This window comes from Muntiacus reevesi, chromosome 5 (genome assembly GCF_963930625.1).
Source record: "Muntiacus reevesi chromosome 5, mMunRee1.1, whole genome shotgun sequence".
Taxonomy (NCBI): domain Eukaryota; kingdom Metazoa; phylum Chordata; class Mammalia; order Artiodactyla; family Cervidae; genus Muntiacus; species Muntiacus reevesi.
In genome coordinates, this window is record NC_089253.1 from 83,755,082 (window position 1) to 83,779,937 (window position 24,856).

The 24,856-nt window shown below is 40.1% G+C and overlaps 1 protein-coding gene across 1 annotated transcript; it reads right to left on the bottom strand.

Moving 5' to 3' along the window:
• Nucleotides 1-913: 913 nt before the first annotated feature.
• Nucleotides 914-23,006, bottom strand: SELL (selectin L). The gene is made up of 9 exons (XM_065936766.1): nucleotides 22,882-23,006; nucleotides 21,802-21,883; nucleotides 20,153-20,539; nucleotides 18,637-18,744; nucleotides 15,069-15,254; nucleotides 13,641-13,826; nucleotides 11,656-11,784; nucleotides 7,238-7,256; nucleotides 914-2,104 (listed from the first exon to the last, which is right to left on the bottom strand). Exons 1-9 carry the CDS (start codon nucleotides 22,882-22,884, stop codon nucleotides 2,086-2,088), a joined length of 1,119 nt encoding a protein of 372 aa, XP_065792838.1. The 5' UTR covers nucleotides 22,885-23,006; the 3' UTR covers nucleotides 914-2,085.
• Between the last annotated feature and the right edge of the window lie 1,850 nt (nucleotides 23,007-24,856).

The following is a 24,856-nucleotide window of genomic DNA, read 5'->3' on the forward strand; positions in this document are numbered from 1 at the left end:
TTGGGACACAAGTGAAGAATCCCCTCCAGTTTCTAATCTCAGGAGGAGACCTCAGATCTGCTTGTGTTCAAGCCCTTGCCTAAGGCCAGAATCCTATACCACTGAATGCATGTAAGATAAGATTTGGGTGGAAAAAAAAATCTAAGGTTTAAGGTTCAGTTCACAAAGCAATTTCATACCCAATCCTTGCAATAACCCTGTGAGGTAAGCAAGGCATACTTCATCTTTATGACTAAGTCTTAGGGAGGTTAAACCCAAGGTCTTTAAGGAATTTATTTTATGAATCTTTATTTATTTATGAATCTTTAAGAAATATCATGTGACATAATTCCTAAGATCATATAGTAGCCTCAGGACTTAAACGTAGGACTGTGTGTTTAAGTCTGTATATCTTACCCCTAAGTAGCCACCTCTACTTGTGCTCTTTGGTCTTGATATCCTAGTTGAATAAGCTCTGCCCTGTGAGTCTGTGTGGGTTGTGCTCTGCACAACTTTGAAGGATTTCTTCTAAGCTACATGAATGTGAATGGCACATCCTCAATTTATGGTGCACATCATGGAGAATTGTTTGCAAATGCCCTAACAAAGCAGAATCTGAGGTGGCTTTGAGGAAGGAAAATGTAATCATTATGAAAAAATGATTCTCATAACATGTAAAAGTTTGTAAGAAAGTTGTATTGGCCACGGTGCAAGGAGTATTTCCAACTAGTTTTTTACACAGGGCCCTATTCTCTTATAAGAATTAAGCCCTTGACATTAGATGAGTATCTGTATGGGTCATCACATGCCATGGAGAAAGAATTTGCTGCAACTGATATTGACAGTACACTGTATTCTCTTTCTGATTTATTTGAATGCACACTTACGAAGTATCAAGTTATCAATTAGACATTCCAGGGACATTACACAGTGTCTGCCTATAACGGGGTTAGAAATGCCCTGGGGAGAAAACACATTTAACGGTAATTTAAAAAATAACAAACTAGGTAATATTTTGTAAAAAAAAAAAAAAAAAAATTGTATTTAAGTACAAAAATTGCATGTTACTAATCTTGCAGTAAGAGGCCAGGAAGGGGAGATTTCCACAGTTTGGACTAGTTAAGGATTAGTTATGAAAACAGTGCTAAGGGTGGGGGATGCCTGAAATGAATCAGAAAGAGTAGATAGAATCAAGGTGAATACGTAAGAAGACTGAGGTGAGGAAGGAGGGGCATTTCAATCATGAGTCAAGACATCTCTTTCCACTTGCTTTAGCTCTTCTGTATGACATCAAAGAGATGCCTGCAGCTGCCATTCTAGTGATGAGTGGTCATAAGAGAAACATCTGGATGGGGCTAATAAAAAACAAACATTAAAACCTCAATCCAAAAATAATTAAAAAAATAAAACCAACAGTGTAGGCTTTCTCTTCTCTTCTTTTGTTTGGTGCTCATGAGCTGCTATATGTGGAAATGAGCCAACTGCGGAGAGATGGCTGAAGAAGGCAGGCAACTGGAGGCAGTTAAATAGGATGGCCTCTATTTATAGAGGCTGGGGCTACACTGCAAATAGGACTTTTCCTGGTTGGAGCAGATCCCCAGTACCACTCGAGCTGGAAAGTAAGGATAACATCATTTTATGAACTGCCCCCACAGTACACTGGAAGGACTAGGGAGATAAAGTGTGATCTGTAACAAAAGTGAGTCTAGAGTTGCATATGTATCAAATTTTCACTCTATTTAAAAGTACATATTATCAGGTACAGCATGGAATTGAAGCTGGATGCCAGAATCGAGAGCGAGAATGAAATCTGCATTTACATTCCATAGTACTCCTTTTTCCCATGGTCTTGGTAGTCCATGGAAAAAAGGCCAAAAGACTGAGCTATTAAACTCCCCACTGCAGGCTGAAAGGTGAGGGATGGGAGATGGAGCAAAGCGGGAACAGAAGGAGCAGCTGGTCATGTTGAAAACTCTTCGGGTGTGCTGGGAAACTCACACTTCCTCTTCAGTGTAGAAGATGCCATTAGCAAACCTTTTCATAAGAGGATTTGAAGGATCCACTGGCACTTTCATATTCCAAGAGTTTTCTTTCAGAGCAGGTCGTTTAATATGCATCAACCGTGCTAAATGAAAAACCAGAGAAAATAAACTCAGAAACTGAAAAACTGCAAAACTTAAAGTGTTGGTGGTAAAGATAAATTGTCACTAAAGGTCAGAAGCAAAGGAACTCCGTATTTCAGATGAGTTACAAGATGCAAGTCATTCAATGAGGCACAGGAATGAGAAGTCAACCCCAAAGCCATGCTCCTCACGATTTCAATTGCTTACCACACAGACATGGTGCTAAAACACAGACCCTGTTCAGGTCTGGGGGGACCTGAGATTCTGCATTTCTAACAAGCTCTTGGGTAATGCTCAAAGCAGCCAGACCTCAGAACCCACACGGAGAGAAATTTTGACAGTACAGACTTTGTCTTCAGATCTAATGAGTATGAAGGGCATTTTGATAGAATTTGAACAGTGGAAAGTCAGAAATGTAGAATAAGACATATTTAAATGGAAAAAAAAATCAGAGAGAATTGAAACTCGTGAAAGGTAGTGCAATAGTAGTTCTGAGGGCCTGATGCTGGTGGGATATGATTTGAGGAGGTGATTAGTTTTGTGAGAAAAAAAAATGACACTTGTGTATGTGTGAAACAATTGTCTTATTCTTGGAAAGAACAAGGGAGAACCAAATAGGGTATGTCTTAATAACACCCTTCAGAAGAAGAACCAGATTCTGAGACTCTGCTCTCATGATGAACTGCCAGGGTAAACCACAGTTCAGCAGCTGCAAGCACGCTTGCCAATTACAGAGATAAAAATGTTTCTGAAAACAAAATTTCACGTATTCCCCCCCACCCCTCTGAGGTTGGCATCGTATCTTCCTGTGTATCTTGGGTGTAGCTTTTACCGGGCAGAATTTAGACACTAGAAACCAAATGAGGTGGTAAACAGAGCCAGTTTGCAGAAGAGTCAAAATAACCCAGCAAGAATTGAAACCACAAATGCCCTAACAGTCAGTCATTCACCAACCAAATGCTAATAGGAATTGGCACAAAGGTCTATGCAGGTTAGCTCAAGGACTTAAAAACTGATATGCAGTGTTGTGTGTGATGTTCATTTTACCTTTGGCTTGTTTTAGAAACACATCCTACCTCTGCCACCCCACCCTTCCTCAGTGTCATCACAGAGTGGTTTCAGTGCAAAAAACTTACAACACTGGGGGAGGTGGGTATCTGGGACTTATTGGGTTGGTCAAAAAGTTCGCTTAGGTTTTTCCGTAAGACCTTATGGAAAAACCCAAACGAACTTTTTGGCCAACCCAGTACAACTCCAACCTCGGTCTCAAGAGATCTGAGTTCTAGAAGCACAGATGTTAAGATCTTCAGATCATGATGGGTGACCTGGATCATGGTCTTTGGATCTAGATGGGTGCAAATCTCAGCTCTGCCATTTATTCAGTGACCTCAGGTTAAGTTAAGTTCATTGGCCCTCCACCTTAAAATGGAAAAATTAATAGTACCTACATTCACAGGCTTATAGGCAATCTTTAATGATGTAAGACATGTAAGACACTCAGAACAATGCACAGCATGGAATTACTGGTTGATAAATGTCTGTTATTATTGTAACTAACTCTGTCACTAATTCAGGCACTGTAAGAAAGATATTTAATTAAAAGGAAAATTAAAAAATTCCTAGAAACAAATGACAGTGAAAACATGATGACCCAAATCCAATGGGATGCAGCAAAAGCAGTTCTAAGAGGGAAGTTTATAGTAATACAACCCTACCTCAAGAAACAGACAAACAAAAAAACATCAAATAGACAACCTAACTTAACACCAAAAACAACTGGATAAAGAAGAACAAAGAAACCCCAAAGTTAGTAGAAGGACAGACATCATAAAGATCAGAATAGAAATAAATGAAAAAGAAAGTTAATTAGCTCAATTATTAAGAGAGTATGAACATCAAAATTCTTTCCAGAACTAAAATTCTATGATTGTATGGTCACTTTGGCCAATAAATTTGAAACATCCCAAGGCATCTGGGCAAATAATTCCTCTCTGCTAGGTCCTTCTAGAATGTCTGGTAAAATATTCAAGACCTGTGTTGATGGAGCAAACCTTTCCTTCCAAGTTCTGTTCACAGTTCCTGTTCACAGCTCACACCATGGTCTCCAGGTAGCTCTACTCATTGGCCCCTAAATGTGCTTTCAGAGTCCCAAGATCATGTCATTTACATCATTTCCTCTCCAGACTGCCTTCCCTGCTTTCTGTTCATACCCCTAAATCCTATCTATCCTTCAGAAACTAACCCAGGTTCCAGCTTCTTTATAAGGTTTTCTACAATCACCATACTTCTGTATTGAAGAAGTCTTCAGTATAGAATTCATTTACCATTACCATATTCTGCCTTCATTCTTCTGAAATTTTTTCCTATATTTGTTAACTTTCTCAACCCACTCCAGTATTTTTGCCTGGAGAGTTCGATGGACAGAGGAACCTGGCAGGCTACAGTTCATGGGGTTGCAAAGTCAGACATGACTGAGCTGTCACTCCTTAGCGTTTCAACTAGATAATAAACTCCCTGAGGTCATGCACAAGGATTTACTCATCTTGGTCAGTTAAGCCTAGTATTTCCCCAACACACAGGTGTTTTAATAAACAGCTATTGATTGGTTTGTTGTAAAAACCTGTGAAGCACTTAATAAGGCAATTAGCTTAATATGGAACTTCACTTAATGCTAATACTCTTCCTGCCAGCATCTCTGTCTGCCCCTCAAAGACATCTGAAAAATTGATCTGCTTCCATCTAGTGGCAATTAAAACACAGGTGGTTCCTGTGGCCAGAAAAGACTTTCACTCAATGGGTGTGAGCGTGAAAGAAATCTATCTTGTGGATTTCCTGCCCACAGAGATAGGGAGGTCAGCCTAGAGAAGGGTCAAGGATTCCCATCTACATTATCTAATGGGAGACAGGGAGGGCAATAAAAGAAACTTCACTGACCCTATGTCCCCATCCAGTTACCCCTCCTGACTCTCTCATCTCACCTCCTTCTAGCCAAGTTTTATAAAACAGATGATGTATATATTCTGCCTCTACGTTTTCATCCCCACTGATTCCTCAACCTCTGGCTATAGGACTTGCATCATGAGCTCAACACTGAAAACAATTTCCCCACTGATACCCTTGTTATATCTAGTAGAAACTTATTGGTTCTCCTTGCAGTATTTGAAATAATTTTCATTTCCTGCTCTCCTTAGGATCATAACCACATATTCTCATTTTCCTTCTACCTTTCTGGTAACCTGTCCCTGTTCTCCTTTACCTCAGCTGACGTGTTGATATTGACCTTCCTCTGGCTCCTATCCTCTCTCCCACATCCTCTTTCCTTCTCACACTGTACATACTCCCTTGGTGACTGTACGTGTTCCTAAGATATGGTTACCTCCTATAATGTGAGGACCTACAGATCCGTTTCTTCTGCCCCAAGGTAGCCCCTTTGGGGCAGAAGAAACGGGCAGATAGAACCAACAGACTGTGGTTGAACCACAGACACCTAAATCTAAACGAATTCAGGTACAAAACTGAACTCGTGATCATCACCTCCAAAACTTCTCATTCTTTTGTGTTCCCTTCTCAGTAAATAATAAAACAGAGATGGTAACCATCCACCAGATCCCAGATCAGAACCATGGCAACTTATTTGAGTCTTCTCTCTCTTAATCAATTAATAATCATATTCAGTTGATTCTACCACCAGTTATGTCACAAACTCATCCTCATTGCTATTGCCCTAGATAGGCATCATTGGCTTTAACCTAATAACTTCAAATGCCTCCAAAATAGTTCTTTGCCCTCAGACTCACTCAACTCCCATGTTTACAAACTTTTATGGATAGTGATCCTCCCAAGATGCAAATTTCAGCATGACATTCACCTGCTTCAACCCCTGTTAGTAATAACTCAATGACCTCAGGATTAAGTCCATACTCCTTTGTATGGCTTATAAATTACTTTTTAATAGCCTCTGTTGCCTTCTGTCTCCCCAGGTTTTCTTTTGTACCCTAAGCTACAGCTCAGTAAACTACTAAGAACTTCTCAATAACAATCTATGGTTCGTAGGATGGTTGCCTGAACAAGAAACCAACCTCCTAAGGGACCATCTTGCTTCATTTCCTCCAGCATTTGAAAAGGAGCCCAGTTGTCTGACTGGGCACCTAGTCTGTCACCAAAGTCTCATCTTTGTTATTCATTTGACTTATACTTTCCTTCCTAAAATTTCAAAGCATGTCACCAAACCCTGAAACTGAGAAATGTTTTATTGTCTTCATTTCTGCCATTTGGGGCCTTATATTTTCATATGTATGTGTTTTTGCAATTGAAGAAATTCAAGACCAAATCAAACAACTTCCCCTTCTTTGGGGGAAGCTATAGGTAGAATTAATGCTCCCCACCTTTCCCACATTTCTGAAGGGCAGTGCTTACAGAGGTCTTTTACCCTCTTGTACTAGTGCTGCAGGCTCAGATTCTGGAAATATATCATTTTCTTAGAACCTGGGATTCATTAGTTTTTCAATAAATAAATCCTTGTTGACTTGATTGTTCACTGAATACTATATTTACCATTGCCCTCATGTTCAGTCAGGATAAGAAGAAAAAAACCATAATGCTTCCAATCCACAAAGAAAATTCTGAAGCAATCAGAAAAAGCTGTCTTTACATAAACTGTCCCTTCTTAATAGAGTATTACTTGTTCATTCGTTCAACTCCACTAGCACTGAAAAACCTGACAGCTATTAAGGAAGCTTAGTAGATTTATTACTTTATCTGGAAACTTCATTTGGGTGAGATCCCATGTAAATAACAGTGTGCTTGCGTGCTCAGTTGCTCAGTCATGTCCGACTCTTTGCAAAGCCACAGACTGCAGTCCATCGGGCTCCTCTATGTTAGTCTTCAGGCAAGAATACTAGAGTGGGTTGCCATTTCCTCCTCCAGGGGATCTTCCCAACCCAGGGACCAAACCCACGTCTCCTGCGTCTATGTCTCTCACATTGGCAAGAGGATTAATTCTCACTGAGCCACCTGCAAAACCCATGTAAATAACTACTAAGGAGTTAATAATGTCTCTAGCTATAACAGGAAGTATCTTACAGAAGTAGAGAATAGATCAACAGATGTAGAAACTTCTTTCTGATCAAACTTACCTTCTCCGAGACTTTTTGCCTAAAAAGAGAAGAGAAAAATGGTATCAGCAGAAATAGGCAATTTCACTATTTTATACTTAGAAGAGAAGGGAGATTCCCTGTCTCAAAACAGTTTTTTGAAGAGTGTTATGTTAGGTGGACCTCATCGGTGTCTAAGGGGATTTGAGGTCCTGGCTTAATGTTCTCATTTGAGCTTTGGTAGATACTCATTCGGAACAGACCCATTAATGCAGATGCTTCTTAGAGCACCATTTCATCCTTGGTGCTGCTCATAAAGACAGAAGGCTAGTCTGAACTGTCTGATGATCAAGGCCCCATGTACCCATTCTTGTGTTTACCTATTCTGATCTGCCATCTCATCCTACCTACAGAGTCTTCCCTAAGCTACTCAGCTGCAAATACTGTAAGAATATGTATTGTTACACCTCATGTCATCTTCTCTGTGAGAATATGCAAGAGAAATTTCACTCAGGTCTCAGTAGTAGGAACGACACACCTCATCTGTGTAACCATTGTGTTCTTATCTTACAAACACACTGAAGAGTATTACTCTTTATGTATCCATTGGCTGGATGCAGGAAAACAGGCCTATCTGAAACCTCTCTGTCCCTGCCTCTGACTTATTTGTGGTATTCTAAACCTTCAACCTTCTTTTTCTTATTTTTAAACTAATTTTAATTTGCTGTGTTGAATGCATTTGAGAAACCATCTTACATTCTTTTTGAAAAAAGCAGAGTATAAATAAGTGAATGAAACTGCAGGGTTAGGCTCCAGAGGAAACAAAAGCAAAAAAAATGCTTTTTGAGGAGAAAAAATATCACTAGGAGGCAATAAATTTCTGTGACTGTTAAGCTGGAGCACTAGATGATGAAATCTGGGTCCAGGTCCCTTTTTGCCAACTTAAGTGTGTCTTTGAATAACTATTTATTCTCTCTAATTTACCATTTCTTCATCTGTGAAAGAGGCTGATAATTGTTTTCCTCTCTGAGTTGATAAAATGTACTCAAGATATTTAAGTCAGGGCCTAGAGCATAGACAGTGCTCAATTCTTGTTTGAAACTTTTTAAATGTTAGAAATTGCTATTTTAATTACTTCTTCCAAAATTTAGCCTGCCAGTGACATGAGCCAAAAGCATTTGAGCAGGGAGAAATAAATCTGAGTGAATTTCAGATTCTGTTCATTTTCATACAAATATATTTTTCTCTCAGGAACAATGAAATGCATAACAATACATGAGCAAGAAGCTGTTCCTATTGAGAGAGTTTCTTTTTCAAGAAAAAGGGAACTGAGGGGCATCTGTTCAGTTTTGTGCCCAGTTCTCAGCCTGTGTGTTGGTTCAGGTGGAAAATTCTTCTCAGGGGGAGGGGGGTGAGGAGGAGAAAAATGGAGCCTCATTAATCTGAAAACCAGTGGTTTTAAGGGGCATATTTTGATGGAAATCTGATCTCTGACCCTGGCCCCTGGTGATATGAAATTTTAGAGATATGGCCTAAAACAGCATTGCCTCAGTTTCCTCATCTACTGAACAGGGCCAGTGATGCTGACTAATCGGAAAATGATGATGCTAGGAGAAAAATATATATATTTCTAGACAAGCCCATACACAGGGAAGCATGTTTCTGGAGCCCACCCTTACTCCTTTCTTAGGAAAAAAATAAAGAAAACTCAGGCAGGGGCCAAGTTCAGAAGATCTATCTGAGGACAGGATGGGGGTCAAGACTCTGGTCATTTTATTGGCTACTCTGCTTAAAATATTCACTTGTCCCTTTTTTCCAGCTTTCAGAACCCCAAAAGCCTACATACAATTCTCAGATTGATGAATATTGGATGCAGGCAGATTTATTGGCTTTGACCTTCCTTCTTATACAGGCATCAGCTCTATTGTATTAGAAAAGCTCTAGGGGCTTCACCTGAGAATCTATCCATCATTTCTAATCATTGTCTCTACAGGAAAAACATTCCTTTTCCCAAGAGCTAACAGCTAAAATTTTTTAGAAGATAAAGCCACTTGAGAGTTAGTGATATCAGAAGGCATTTCACCAGTGAGGATGACTGACCGTGAGACTAAAGATGCCCTGACTTCCTTACAAAGTCAGTGATCTCTCAGGGCTTCTGTTCGCTCATGCTTTTTGTTGGCATAACTGTAACTAGCCTAACTGCCCGTTATCTATTTCCTGTTTGCCCCACACTGATTCCCACAGTGGGGGCACAAAGTTTTCAAGGTATCAGTTTGAGATCTTGTACAGAAATGACTCCAAGGTAAAAAAAATTTAAAAACAACCCCACGGCTTTTCTCACCACTGGTTAGAACACAGCCTTAGGTAGAACCTGCCTCCTGCACCCCACTACTAAATACACTCTTCACTTCTGTTCTTTTTATTCCACTAGCACTTATTGAAATATTTAGTCATTTGGGAATATCTCCTTACTAAGGAACCTTCCAGCTCCACTGTCCTTAGTGGTTATTTAAATAATAGCTGCCTTATCCCAGAGGGCGGAGCTTAACTACCCCATCTATTCTCTACCACCTCACTTCTATCAGTGTAACCCAAGGAAGGAGGAAAGGATGATTGTGAGACAGGCTTTCAGTCTTAAGGGAAAGAATAATCAACAGTAGGAGAAAAAACTCATTTTTCTCTTGCCTTAGTGCAATATTTAAGTAAATAGCATAGTACTGTAAGATGGTGAGATTCAGTCTCAGCTGAAGTTGCAAAAGCAGAAGCAGAGACCCTTTAACTGCTCAGGACTCTTCACTTTACAGTTAATGAAGCTCTTGCACATCGGGAGCACCTCCTTCCATTGTATTTCTGGGTAGGTTATAAAACTGATCTAGTACCCTTGGTCTGGGCTTCCCAGATGGTGCTAGTGGTAAAGAACCCACCTGTCAATGCAGGAGATGCAGGAAAGGCAGGTTTGATCCCTAAGTTGGGAAGATCCCCTGGATAAGGGCATGGCAACCCACTCCAGTTTTCTTGCCTGGAGAATCCAATGGACAGAGGAGCCTGGCGAGCTACAGTCCATGGGGTCACAAGGAGTCAGACACGACTGAAGTGACTTAGCATGCAAGCACCCTTAGTCTTCTATTTGTAATGAAAGATCAGATCATATCAGAGGACCATTAAGGATTGGCAGATAATATTCCTGCAATTGTCAGTGAGAATGGGTGGTGTAGCAGTCTTTACATACTGTATTCATAGAATATAATACATACTAATTAATTTGATGGAAGTGAAATTAAAATGGCCCTCAACTGACCCCATAGAGGTAACACAGAGCAGTTGGTTAGCCATTGTTTTGAGGTCACTGATAGTCCCTGAAGTTGAAGCAGGGTTATCTTTAAATCTGCCTAATAACTATACTCATCATGCTCTTGAATGTTTCTGCCTGATGATTTTGGCCAAATGTGGGAGCACATACAAGGCTTGCCTGATTATGGGCCTATAACCAGCAGGTTGGTTCCACTTGAGAGTTTGGACACACTCAGAAAGGCAGTGAGGGGAATGATGCTTCTGTTCTTCACTGATGGTGTTTTGCCTACTATGCTAAGCAGCAGACACTAACTTCTTGAGGCAGTCCTCCTTATTCTCTTTTCTTTTCCAGCCCAGAGTGGAGGGGAAGCATAAGTATGGGGTGCATTTAGTTAAACCTGTGACCTTGGTGAATAGACACAGGGATGAAAATGTGGGGATTTCCCTAAGGGGAAATGCAACAACTCCCACACATTAGAAGCCAGACAGGTGTCTGACTCTTGACAAAGTAAAGGTATTTGGGAGCAGTGCTTTGAAAACATTGCATGCATGCTCAGTCATGTCTGACTCTTTGCAACTGCATTTACTGTACCCACCGGGCTCCTCTGTCCATGAGATTCTCCAGGCAAGAATACTGGAGTGGTTTGCCATTGCCTACTTCAGGGAATCTTCCCTATCTAGAGATCAAACCTGAATCTGCTCCATCTTTTACATTGGCAGGTGGATTCTTTACCACTGCGCCACCTGGGAAACCCTTTGGGACATTAAATTCACTTCCTAGTAGAATTGCACTGAAATCAAAAGCATGTGGGCTCTTATAGGACCAGATCACACATTCTTTTTTTTTAAGAATTAAATAATAGCAAAGAACCATTACAATTTCTCATATGTCTGTTAATACCCTTGCAAGATGCTCAGATAGTAACAGGTGCTTGAAGATAGTAGGCATTTTAAAAAGACTTGTCAGATGAAAAGAAAAAATTAGCCAACTTATTGTAATGAAAGTGTGTACTGGGCTGCTTCATGCATCTCTAGGGACTGATGTTTATAGAACCCAAAGCTTGGTATTCTGCTTTAGTCAAAGCTCTTATACTTAATTTTCTGTGGGTTTCCACATTTTCTTCCTCTTGAAAGTTGTATTATTTTTACATGAAGGTAAACTCACGTACTTTTTTTTAGTCTCCTTGCCAGACAAATGATAAATATCAACCCAGAGAATACGGTAACCATGACTGCCACCGGGATGAAGAGGGGGTTATAATCACTCTCTTCGTTTATTGAGATAGTCCAGTTTATTTCTGAAAGAGAAATCAGTAAAGCATTTAGATGAGGCCACAAGCATTACTTCCTTAGTGCCTTTTCAAAACATTAAACTTTCTTCCTCCTTACATCTTCTAATAATTGTCCATTTGACGCTATTAGAAAGATGAGGAAACTGGCCTGGGAAAACACATGATGAGTGTATGGCAGAAACAAAGACTAAACTAGCTTTTCTGGCTCAATGCCTACAGAATCTCAATCTTCAGATTTGTGAGTCATAGAATTCCTGGGAGAGGTACCTAAATATTTTGGTAAAAAGTGATCATCATTGTATTTAGCTCCATGATCTTGTTCAGTGCCTAGGACTCAAACACAGAGAAGAACTAAAAAGTCTAGTACGACTACAGAAAAAATAAAAGCCAGTGATCTGGACCAGGTAACTTTTCAATCAAAGCAGTATTAAGGCTTTGAAGCAGCTGTGCAAACATAGGCACATACAATTCCATGCCACGGACTTGCACTAATTTGTCTTTCAAATGCTGTAGTCCTACCATTTCCTCTACTTCCTTCACAAATAAGTAAAAGGATACATTTACATATCCTCTCATAAGGGTGAACTAAGTTTATGTGGGGATCTTTACTGAAAAAAATACTGATACGAAAAAATTTATCATCTGATACCACCAGTTGAAGAAACTTACTTTTGCATATCGGCACAGGGTCTCACTGTCCCTTATTCTTCACATCACTTTGATGAACCCTTTCAAGGTGTTTCCATCCCCACACCCAAATGTATAATCGAAAGGAGGTGCAATTCCCAGAGGATCCTAGGTGCAATTCCCAGAGGGCGCCTAGGGCCGGTAAGAGGTTAAGGCGGCAGACACTAGCCCAGCCTTTAAAGGAAACGCCCACGAAGCCTGCAGTATGGTCCCCCTATAAAGCCCCCAGGCCACCTCCCCAATTCCCTACTCCACTTCCTGGCCCCAGACCACAGAGAGGTCAGCTTCCCTCTTAGCCTCTACAGATCCTACCACTTAAAGACTGCTGCCGTGGGATCTGTAGATCCCCAGTGCTAGGGGAGTAGCCCTGACTTATTTACACCACCATGTATAAGTGTAAATAGCTCGTGGGAAGCTGCTTTACAATACAGGGAGCTGGCTCAGTGCTCTGTGATGACCTAGGTGGGCAGGATGGGGGTGGTTCAAGGGCTGAGAGAGAGGAGACGTGTCTACTTAGAGCTGGTTCAGGTTGTTATACAGCAGAAACTCAGACAACATTGTAAAACATTTATACTCCAATAAAAATAAAATAGAGCCTTTAAAAAAGGCAAAAATAAGAGAGTTCTTTCATTGGTGTTGTCTTGGGGCAGACATGGGTAACTATCCTGCCAGATGCTAATTGAACATGGGTTCGTTTAGCTCCTGTTGCCAGGCGCTGTGTTAGGTGGATGGTAAACAGAGATGAGGAAGACACAGTTCTTCTTAGGCACAGACAGATTTGGGAGGCATCAACTTTATGATAATTGAGAAGTATCCATTACTTTGGGAATTAGGTGGTCATCAGTGACTTCTGTGGAGACATTTTAGTAGACTGACAGAGAACTGAGATTGTACTGGAATAGAAAAATGGATAAGAAATAAGTCAGTAGAGACAGTGAGTTTAGATGGTAAGGGGGGAGGAGTTGAGAACTGGCTGGGAAAAAAAAGCAATCTCTGTCATTGAAGGAAGAGGAAAGAGCAGCCAAGGATTTTATGGTAAATCAATGTATATGAATTTATTTTAAGCTACATATGTCTTAGCAACAAAACTTAAAAGTTTAATATTTTTCCCCACCATCTGCTTATTCATCAAATACCTCTGTAAGTGTTGAACATATTGGGCCAAACTTACTTACTTTGACATACTGGACTAGGGCTGGACCAATTTCCAGACAATCCACAAACAGTTTTTTTCTCCCCAGTTAACTCAGCTCCTTCTGAACAACTGAAGGTGCATGTGGAAGAAAAGCCGAAGTCGACAAGGGGGTGATTACAGTCCATGGTTCCCAAACTGGGTGCTGTTAGAGGCTCACATTGAATCACTTCAATGAAAAAGAAAAAAAAAATCAGTATTTCTGAGCAGAGACCCTCTGTGAGGAACAGCTTTTAGCCAAACTGGGGAACCACTGACATGAATCTAGACATTTCTAATTTCTAGAAATTACTTCTGATGGTGCTTCCAGGCTTTCTTTTCTTGAGAATGATGGAGAGTGGTGAGTCAGAGGTAGAATGGAGAGAACCCAGAAAGCCCATGGTGAGAGGGGAGCAGTGGGGCTGGGGAGAGGAAGGGAGAGCTGGCTGTTTCATCTTGCTTCCCCAGCCCTAGTAACTCTCTAGCTCTTCTGGAAGCACCATGCTATGTGGCCTTGGCCTCAAGAGCTCTTATGGTGCATTATCAACGAAGACAGAGAATTTCCTGCCTTTTACCTGTTCTAACATCAACCCAAGAAGTCTGAAAAACACCCCCATTCTCTGAAGCAAGTTCCTCAAATTTTGTAAAATTTAGCAGGTTTGTCAATTAGTTCTATGATTTCAAAAATGATTTGAATAGTTGCTTTGAGAATTAAACCACTTAAACTAGTGAGTCAAAAGCATAAAGGTTGACTATGTAACCAAAACTTCACAAGTTTAAATACCACCAGTTTTTTTCCCCTAAAGAAATGATCTTGACAGTAAATAAGGAATAAAAAAAAAAAAAAACCACCATGTTTCAAATGAAAAAAAAAATCAAGAAATTGTATGTTTGTCTTTCACAGATTTTGCTATTCCCCTGAGAGTTCATGGAGGAGGAAAGGTAAAACATGATTCTGAGAATAAACCAAATAAAACAATCAATAAAGACCTCCAACCCCACCACCCCTCAATAAGGAAATCATTGGTGTCAAGCAGAACAGCATATAAAATAAGTGTTATTGAAAGGGAAGAACAACCAAAGTTCAACAGCAGTTCAGCAAAACTGATTATTCCATAGCAATGAGAAAAATAAAAATAAAATAAAAAATACAGTATAACCACACTGTTCTGCTGAAAATTATGTGTGTGTGTGTGTGTGTGTGTGTAGTGACATAGTCTCAGAGATAGTTGGTTGTTATTTTTTTGTTTGTAGTTTTTCTTTTAAATTAGAAAAAAATAACCCCTTTGAAAAGTATCAAGGTAAAATCTAAGTTAGGTTAAATTATGTTTCAAAAGAGGATATCGAATTCTTAGCAAGGCTCCACCACATTTTCTTAGTTTATAAATCCAAGATTGCCATGACAACGCCTCTGATATGAACATCGGCTCACCTCGACAGGTTGGTTCTGGAGATGACCAATTTCCAAATGGTCCACAAGTGGTTTCTTCAATCCCCATTATGTCTGTCCCCTCAGAGCAGTTGAAGGCACACTGCGACGTGAAGCTGAAGTTTCCCAAAGGGTGAGTACAGGCCATGGTACCCAGCTCTGGGGCCTCCAGAGGCACACACTGAGTCACTTCAATGAGAAAAGAAAGCACACAACAGAGTTAAGAGGACCTGATAACCGGGTCTGAATCTTAGCTCTGATACTTGATAACCAAGTATCTTTAAGCAAGGTGATTTAACCCTTCCAGCTTTAGTTTCTTTATCTATAAAAGAGGGATCATGATAAATGTATTGACTTCCCAGAGTTTGGGAATTAAATAATTTCATGCAAGTCAAGGATTTAAAGTCTGGTTCATAGGAAACTTTTAATGAAATATTAGCTAATCTGCATGCACACAATCTTATTATCTTTGGCATTACCTGGACAGAGAACTTTCAAATGTAGACAGGTTTAAGTGGGAATGAGCAGCTTGGTTTGGAAACAGCTACCACATTAGAGACCCTAAGTATGCTAGAGTGTTGGAAGTAGGAGGTTCAGAGAAAGGCTGGGTATCCATAACTGTCTTCTCTACAAGAGGAGAAGATAAAAGCTTTAGGAAGCATCTAAACCTGGATTCTGTCTTCACTGTCTCTAGCTCAGTTCCAGAACTTTGGTTCTTCTGATTTTGACAGTCCTTTGCAGAAACTGTGTCTACTTCCTTTCTCTGATCAGTGGCATAATAGATTAAATTAAGACTTGAAATTCAGTCTTCATGTTTTAGGTCCTGCGACATCATTTAGGCAAATACTGCAACTCTTGTGTCTTATTCCTTATCAAATATGAGCCATCACTTTAACCTTGTTCTTAAGAGAATTAAAGAATGGATTCAAGAAATTAGCAGAATTTTAATATTTTCCATCTACAGTACAAGTCCAAATGAAAGTCACTTATGTTGTCCAGTTCAGTTCATGCCCACAAGCAGGTGCCTAAGTCTCAATCTTACAGATGCAGTGATAAATAAAATACTGACTGATCTCAAGTTGCTGTCAGTCTGCTGAGGCATACAGACAACTAAATGGATGATTTCAACAAATGTCAGATAAATAAGAAACAAATATGTGGAGCTATTGGAACACAGAATAGGGATGCTTAGCCTGTCTTGGCATGCAACGAAAACTTCCGGATAGAAATGGTCCCTGAACTGTTGTCTTCCAGTTGAACAGGTATTTTATCCATGTGCAAAATGAGGAAACCATGAGCAAGTCAATGAGTTATAAAGCAATATGGTAAGTGTGGAAGACTACAAGCATTTTGATGTTAATACTAGAAGGAAAGAGGAAGCAGGGGATGGTGTGAGAAGAGACCAGATAGAAAGACAAGTGCTAAGGCAAAAGGCCCCTATCTTTTCATCACTTTAATGAGTATCTACTATATATCAAGCATTATTCTATGCCTTGAGGAGTTCAGAGTCAGATTTAATCCTATAGGACAAATGATAGGTAGAAATTAAATGGTGGATGGCCACATATGTGTGACGTTTACTTGATTTTTTTAAACTGATCAGACTGCCTGTAGTATGAATAATGTATTTGAGGGAGCTAATTTAAAGATGTGGAACTCAACTCAGAAATTATTGCAATAATCTAGGAGGAAGATAATGAAGGCAGTAGTGTAGAGTTAACAAGTAGAAGACAAGTTGGAGAAACATTAAGTTATAAAAATGAGTAGTGTGTTACTTTGCATAAATGTAGGAGGAGGTGAGAGAGTTTTATACCAGAGTACCCATATAAATGGTGATACCACACACTGAGATAAGGGATACAAAAAGGAAAGCTGGCTGGGAAAATTGATTTTTCAATATTTGGGGCATCCCACAGATTATGCTTAGCGTATTTGGAGTTCAGGACTGGAAACAGATTTGTCTATCCAAAGCTCACATAGATGTGTGCATCCACAGAAGTTGCTAGGTTTGATGAAAAAGGACATGTAAAGTGAGAAGAGCAATGGATGAAAGATGGAAGATAAGAAATAGCAATAAATACATGGACTTGAGTAAGTGCCCATGAAGAAACCCAAGGAGAAACAATCATAGCTAGAAAAAAAAAGAGGGAAGAGTGGTATGATGGAAACCAAGACAGAAAAAAAGAATAAAATGTTCAAAAAGGAGTGAAATGGGCATGCTGATGATATAAGAATTTTTTTTTAAATTTAGAAATGGAGTGTAAAGTATTAGAAGTCAGAGCTTTTAGGAATTGAGTGAAATGGGCCAGATCTGTTCCAGTTGGTTGATCATATAAATTTGTTTAAATTTGTTTCACTTTAATTCTTTACTCATTGCAAACACTGCTTTTTTCTTACTATAATTTTCTATTTTATGCCCCAGATACTTCAAATATAGTTTTGAAACTCCACCAATATCAATCAAAGGACTTGAAGTTTTTTCAGTAGTGAGTTGACTAGGTCAAAGACTCCATGTCTTTCAATCTATGTATTCTTTCCTTTCTGTTTCTACCACCACGACTCTGAATGATTTCAGTGGACTCCTAATGATGCTCTCCATCATCCCATCTTCTCTCCTTTTTGTTCTCCGGTCCATCTCATGCACTGCTTCTAGGATAATTGCCCTAAATGCTGGTGTTCAGATACTAAGTGGTTTCTCACAATCGAATAAAGGCTAGAGATTTTTATTAGGCAGTTTAGGAAGTCTTCATAGGCTTCCTCCAGCATGTCTGACTTTCCATCAGATTAAATTATAAGCATAGAATTTCCACTGTGTGCATGCTCAGTCGCTAAGTCATATTTGACTCTCTATGACACCATGGACTCTAGCCTGCCAGGCTCCCCTGTCCATGGGATTTCCCAGAGAAGAATACTAGAGTGGGTTGCCATTTCCTCTTCCAAGGTATCAAACCCCCGTCTCATTTCCTGCATTGGCAGGCAGATTCTCTACTGCTGAGCCACCAGGGAAGCCCATAATTTGCACTAGTTAACTGTAAATCCTTTATCTCTAATAGATTTGTCCTCATCCCCTAAAACACCAGCCAATGTGTTGGATTTATTATTCTATTTTCTGACAGATACTTATATATCTTTATGTGAATTTTTCATTTTGGTCTTGCCTTTGTCATGATCTTGAGGATAATGTAAAAAGACAAGATGGGTGACTCAGCCTTCTAATGATAAATGGTATTGTTTCCTTCAGATTCAGAGTTCTAATGAACCCAACAAGCCCACTAGCTTATGCATTCCTTAACAGCAGGAATCTATCAGGCCTGATTCATTATTGTAATCCTTACAGCTTTTATTCCAATGCCAATGCTCTTGTGGCACTCAAAAGGACTTGTTGAGAAGTGAATTGAAACTTCATGCTGACTTGTGAAATCTTTATGTAAAAGTAACAATATTGTGCAAGCATGGCCTACTGATCAAAACTTCTCTTTTCTCAGAATGGCTAGTATCATTTTCCTCCAACCAACTTCCATAAACTATAATACTTTACATAGGGAGAAACAAAGAAACAAAAGCATCTTACCGAACTGACACTCTGTCCCGTAGTACCCCAAATCACAGTTGCAGGTGTAATTATTGATGACTTCCACACATTGTCCATGGCCGCTGCATGACCAGGGTTTACAAGAAGCTTTAAAGGGGTCAGAAATTATTTTTAGGTGGATACTTTTTTAGTACTCCTAGTCATTTCTTTAGATATAAACAACTTTTTGGCTGTGGTTATTTTAACAAACAGGGAAAAGTACATTTGTACTTTCATACCATTTTTGCATAAAAACCATATCCTAAAATTTTTATTTATACAATATAGTTGTCATACAGCCATAGACATTTTCTTAGAATGAATTTACGGAAGCTTATACTCTATAACATTTAGGGGAAACAGTGATATACATTGAAACTCTTAAAATTTCTTTTTTTTTTTTTTTGAATGCAGTAAGTGGATTAAGTGATAACCCGATCCCAATCACTTTTGTAGTATGGCAATCCCTTTCATTATAGAAAGTACTGAACAAAAATTAGAGAGTCAGAACTTACTAAATTAGTACGTACATGAGTGCTCAGTCATATTCAACTCTTTGTGACCCTATGGACTATAGCCCACGAGTCTCTTCTGTCCATGGAATTTTTCAGGCAAGAATACTAGAGTGGGTTGCTTTACCTACTCCAGGGGATCTTCCCAACCCAAAGATTGAACCCGAGTCTCCTGTGTATTCTGCATTGGCAGGCGGATTCTTTACCACTGAACCTCCTGGGAAGAAGCCCTGCTAAATTGATAGAGTCCAAGTGAACAAGAGACTGAATGAATGTTTCACTGTTAAAAAATAACTTGGAAAAATACTGATTACTTTTGAACTGTCACCATTGTCTCTACAGAAATTTTCACATACCACGGATAATGAAACACTGCAAAGTTTCATTACATAGAATTCTATAAGATTAGGGCTCCCCAGATGACTCAGTGGTAAAGAATCTGCCTGCCAATGCAAGAGATGCCAGAGAAGAGGGTTTGATCCTTGGGTCAGGAAGATCCCCTGGAGAAGGAAATGGTAACCACTCCAATAGTCTTGCCTGGATAAGCCCACGGACAGAGGAACCTAATGGGCTATGTAGTGCATAGGGGCACGAAGAGTTGGACATGACTGAGCACTATAAGATTAGGCCAAGAAGGACACATGTAGCATCAAGTCGCCTGCTTCATGAGGAGGAAACAAGATGTGAGCCTAAGCTCTTGGCCCTCTGCTTCCGCTTCCCTGCCTTATTATCAGAGACACTCACTGTCTAGCTCTTCCTCTTTACTTTCCACATGGATTTGTCATCTTAATGTAAACTGATTCAGGGATATAGATTTGGGGCACAGGGCCTAGTCTCACCCACCAACAACGCTCAGACGTGACAAGACTCAAGCTTACTTGGAGCACTGGCCCTATTTCAGAATGCCCTAGAGCTGCATGTGGGCCCAGGTTCCCATGGGGTCGGCGCGTTAGATCTCTGCACTCTGCGCCCCTGAGAAGTGCAGCGGTCCGGTGCATCCCTACCTGTGTAGCAGAGGGCTGTCTTTGCTTTGTGGCAGGAATCATCATTCCATTTCCCCGAGTCTTTGACCCTCTTGATGTAGATTTCCACACAGTCCTCCTTACTCTTCCTGTTGTTGGGCTCCCCTTCGCCCCAGTTCTTTGCTTCTTCAGTGAGGGATTTGTTGGTTCCCACCCAAGTCCACACCCCTGCTACTTTCCGGATGCCAATCCAGTAGTAAGTACGACTGAAGGGCAGCGTCTTATTCAGGTATTCGATCTCTCCCTTGTTTTGTATGGCAACTAAATCTGTGTAATTTCCCCTGCAGAACGCTCTAGCCTTTTCCCAGGGCATGGGTTTTCTAGAATAATGGTAAGTCCAGCAATCGGTTCCACGATGCGCAAAGAAATCTGAAAGACATCAGTGTGAACTGTGTAGCCTCATGGTTATAGCCGAAAAGAACCCAGAACTAATCCAAGCTGAGCCTGCCACTTAGAGACGAGGAAGCTGACACCTCAGGAGGGTAAGTTACCTACCTGCTTGCCGTTGTGGAATTAGTCATCTGCAGATCTGAAGCAGAACCTAGGACTTCTAGTCCCAGTCACTTTTCACCATAATATGGAATACTTTTGCTCATAGCTCTATTTTAGATGAATTTGGTGGCTCTCTAGATTGATTTTCATAAACTAGTTTTTTCCTCAAAAATTATTTCCAGTAAAATATTTTAGAAATTCATATTTCTTAGTGGCTCTCAATCATTTAAAGTTAATTTAAGTATAATATCATATAACTCTAAAATTTACTGCCCACTCTTTTATTCTGGGATGATCTCCTAAAGACCAATATTTATGTTTCTAAAGGAGAAGTAAAATAAGAACAGGAATAATGGCATACTTTGAAGTAATCTCTTTTATACAAAAAAGATAATGCTTTGCCATAAAAGAGCTGCTTCTGGGAAAACAGACAGCCCAAGCCTTGTATACAAAATAGAAGAAGAACAATTTACAAAACCAGATGAGGTAGGATTATGAAACTGATTTTAGATTTTGTTACACACACACAGATACTCAACTGATGGTGTTTAATAATTACATGGGTGCTTCAAATATGAGGGCTTTGAAGAAATCAAAACCAACACATAATTACACAATGACACTATAATAATACAGGCCATTCTAAGCATGGTATGAGCAAATGAAGCACTACGATAGCATAAAGTGCAAGTTTTCACAGCCATCACCATTTGCTGAGTTTTCACTGTGTAGGGCAAACACTATGGAGAAATACCAAAGAAAACACAGATTCAATTTTTACAGTTTCCTAAGGACTCTGAGCAAGGAATAACAGAGGCAAAGAATACATAATTAATCTTGATAAAATTAAACATATATAAAATGTACAGAGAACAGGGAAACAGTTATGATTAAGGAATAAATAATATTATAAAATAAACCCTGCAGGTGAGGGTGGGTCAAGGCTAGGAGTTCTCTGGGGAAGGAAATATTAAAAGTGAGAGGAAGAAAAGAGATGTTTGTAGAAGGGGTAGAATTAGCAGCTATCTACCTAATACTTTTACCTGCCACTTTTACCTATGTACACTCTGTAGATATTTACCAAAAACTGAACATATGTTTTTTAAAAAGCTTAGCAATATATAAAAATCATAACATACCACAACAGAGCATAATCCAGACCCACAGTTTAAAGACATTCCATAAGCCCCTCTGAGCATTTTGACATTTCCATGGACATAGCTGCAAATAGAATACAAAATTTTACTCAGATTTATACTCTAAATCACCATTTTACAGGTACCTTGAAGAGGTACTTACAACTTTCTCAAAGTTCAAAGTATAACATGTATGCCTACTAACCTTGTCTGAGGTAAGAGATTTCTCAGACATGGGCGAAAAAGTAGAATTAAATTTGCCTCAAAACTGGTATATAGTTGATTTTTTTCTCCTATTTTAACCTCAAGTTGCTATTTTTACTGTTCTGATTTTTTTTTCCGTACATTTCAGTAACTTTTTGTATCTACTTATCAGCCGAGCTGTCAGATAAAGCTATGTATATTTAGTACCTATATTTTTAAAGTGTTCTTTAGTCCTTAATTGGAGAAGGAAATGGCAACCCACTCCAGTATTCTTGCCTGGAGAATCCCATGGACAGAGGAGCCTGGAGGGCTACAGTCCATGGGGTTGCAAAGAGTTGGACACAATTGAGCAGCTGACACTTACTTACTTAGTCCTTAATGAACTATTAATGTCTAGATTTAATATTAAAATCTTACACTTGACTATGATGTGTCAGTACTCCAAATTCCTAAAAGAATTAGGTAACCAAACAGACACTACTGAAAGAAAGGAGTTCATTTTTTCTCAACTAAACAGAAACACATTTTGAGCAACTCAAATGACAAGACCATAAATTTTCTTCACACCGTTACATCATATTTTCTGAAATGTATCAATTCTCAGATAGCACCAGCGTTCAGTCACAAGAGTGCTAATTTCCGCAAGATAATAGAACTTCTTCAGGAACCCTCAATAGAGACAAGTCAAGGAGAAGAAATCAGCTCCCATGAGAAGAGAGATTCTAGGAACACTTTTTAATTTAGACTCAGCAATTTTAGTTTTGGCTTTTTTAAACCAAAAATTAAATGTGCTGCTTCTTGTCCTTTGCCACCTGCCTCTGCATCCCAAGACGAGGTTCTGTCTGAGCATCTGGACATATTTTAGGCTGAAAAGCTTACCATGGCTTTGCTCCGTCCTTTTGTAGCCCTCCAGCCCCTCAGCTCAGCACCACAGGTCTCTGGGTCCTTGCCCAAGGCTGGGTGTGCAGGGAGACTGCACTCACTGTCCCCAGAAAGGCTTACTTTCTTTCATATCTCTAACCAAGGCTCACATCCTCCCCTTCCCCTTCTTCCTCCCCTTCCCCCACCTCGTCTGCACCTCTTTCTCCACCCCTTTCCTAGTCTGCACTCTAACACCAACCCTAAGAGAAAAAAGAACCGCTGACCCAGGATTAGTGCTGGATTTTCCTTTCTTCCCTCCTTTGCTCCTTCCCTCTTTCCTTTCTCGCTTCCTTCAGACCTCCTCCCCACCTCTTCTCCCCCTTCTTCTTCCTCTCTTCCTCCTTTCTCTGTCTCTCTCTCCTTTCTTTCTATAAGCATTAGACTAGCTCCTGGCTATCCATGGTAGAGAGCCCCTGATAGTTTCAAGCACCACACTCTCAAAATATTACTATTTTGGCTGGATTTATAAAGTCTCACACCTCTGTGTCTGTGTGCTCGATTGTATCCGACTCTTTTCGACCCCATGAACTGTAGCCCGCTAGGCTCCTCTGTCCATGGAATTTTACCAGCAACCATCTCCTTGCATTGGCAGATGGATTCCTTACCCCTGAGCTACATGGGGAGGCCCTATTAAACTCCAGTAGAGCTAACCCAACAGACTGGATTAAGGGTAGCTCGTTCTCCTCCCTCTTTCCTTGCTCACCCCCTAGTGGGCATTCTTATCAATGGCACCCCCTGAGGAGAGGCGACTCTAGCTTTTTGCCCTAGCAGGTGTCAGGGCCTACAGGTATCTTTGTATTTCTAGACCTAACATGTAAAGGAGATAGACTGCATATAAAATCAGGACCCATATAGTGGAGGGCAATGTAAAGGACGAGTTACTGACATAGTCAGATTAACATTTTTTGAAAGACAGTAACAACAACAATCGTGTAGAGCTCCACAGTCCATATTTATCACCTTATTTAACCTTTATAAAGCTTAATATCACTGCTCTCCAGTAATTATATTAAATAGTACCACTTAAAAATTACTATATCTAAGCAGTAATATTTTTTCAGTCGTATTAAAACAATAATCCAGTAATTATATTAAATATTACTGCTCTCCAGTGGATATAATTATTATCCCCATTTTTTAAAGTCTCAGAGAGGTTAAAAAAGGTGCTTTAGTCACAAAGGGAGTAAGAGGCAGGGCTGGGGCTTTGAACCAGGGTCAGTCACTTCTGGAAACCATGCTGTTGATGGTTATGCTGCAATTCTGGAAGGAACCCAGAAGACATGTTAAAGTGGGAACCAACCTGGGAGCTAGGAAGACCAAGAAATGCCAGCACTCCTGCTATATATACCCCCAAGACATGTCTAGACCTGTGTTTCCAAGTCCTTCCCTTCAATTCTCTCAACCCTTGTCTATCCAACCATGCGCATCCCTAGACACTGCTCTTGCCAAGGTCCTTCACTTCACTGAACCCAAAAGCCAGTTATCTGTCCTCATCTTATTTGGCTCATCAGCTCCTGGATTTCACTTCCCTAGTGGCTCAGCAGTAAAGAATCCACCTGCCAATGGAGGAAACTCAGGTTTGATCCCAGATTTGGGAAGATCCGCTGGAGGAGGAAAGGCAACCCACTCTAGTATTCTTGCCTGGGAAATCCCATGGACAGAGGAACCTGGTGTGCTGCAGTTCATGGGGTCGCAAAGAGTCAGACATGACTGACCAGCTGAGCACACACACACTCCTGCATTTCCTCCTACTTCCCTGATTAGTCCTTCTCTATTTCATTTGTTGATTCTCCCTCATCTCTCCAACTGCCAGACCTTTGGAGTGCTCCACCGCTCACTGCTTTTTCTCTTCTTATTTACCTTCATGGACTTGATGATACAATCCAGTCTCTACACTTTGATGACCAGCTAAATGCTGATGACTTTCAAATTT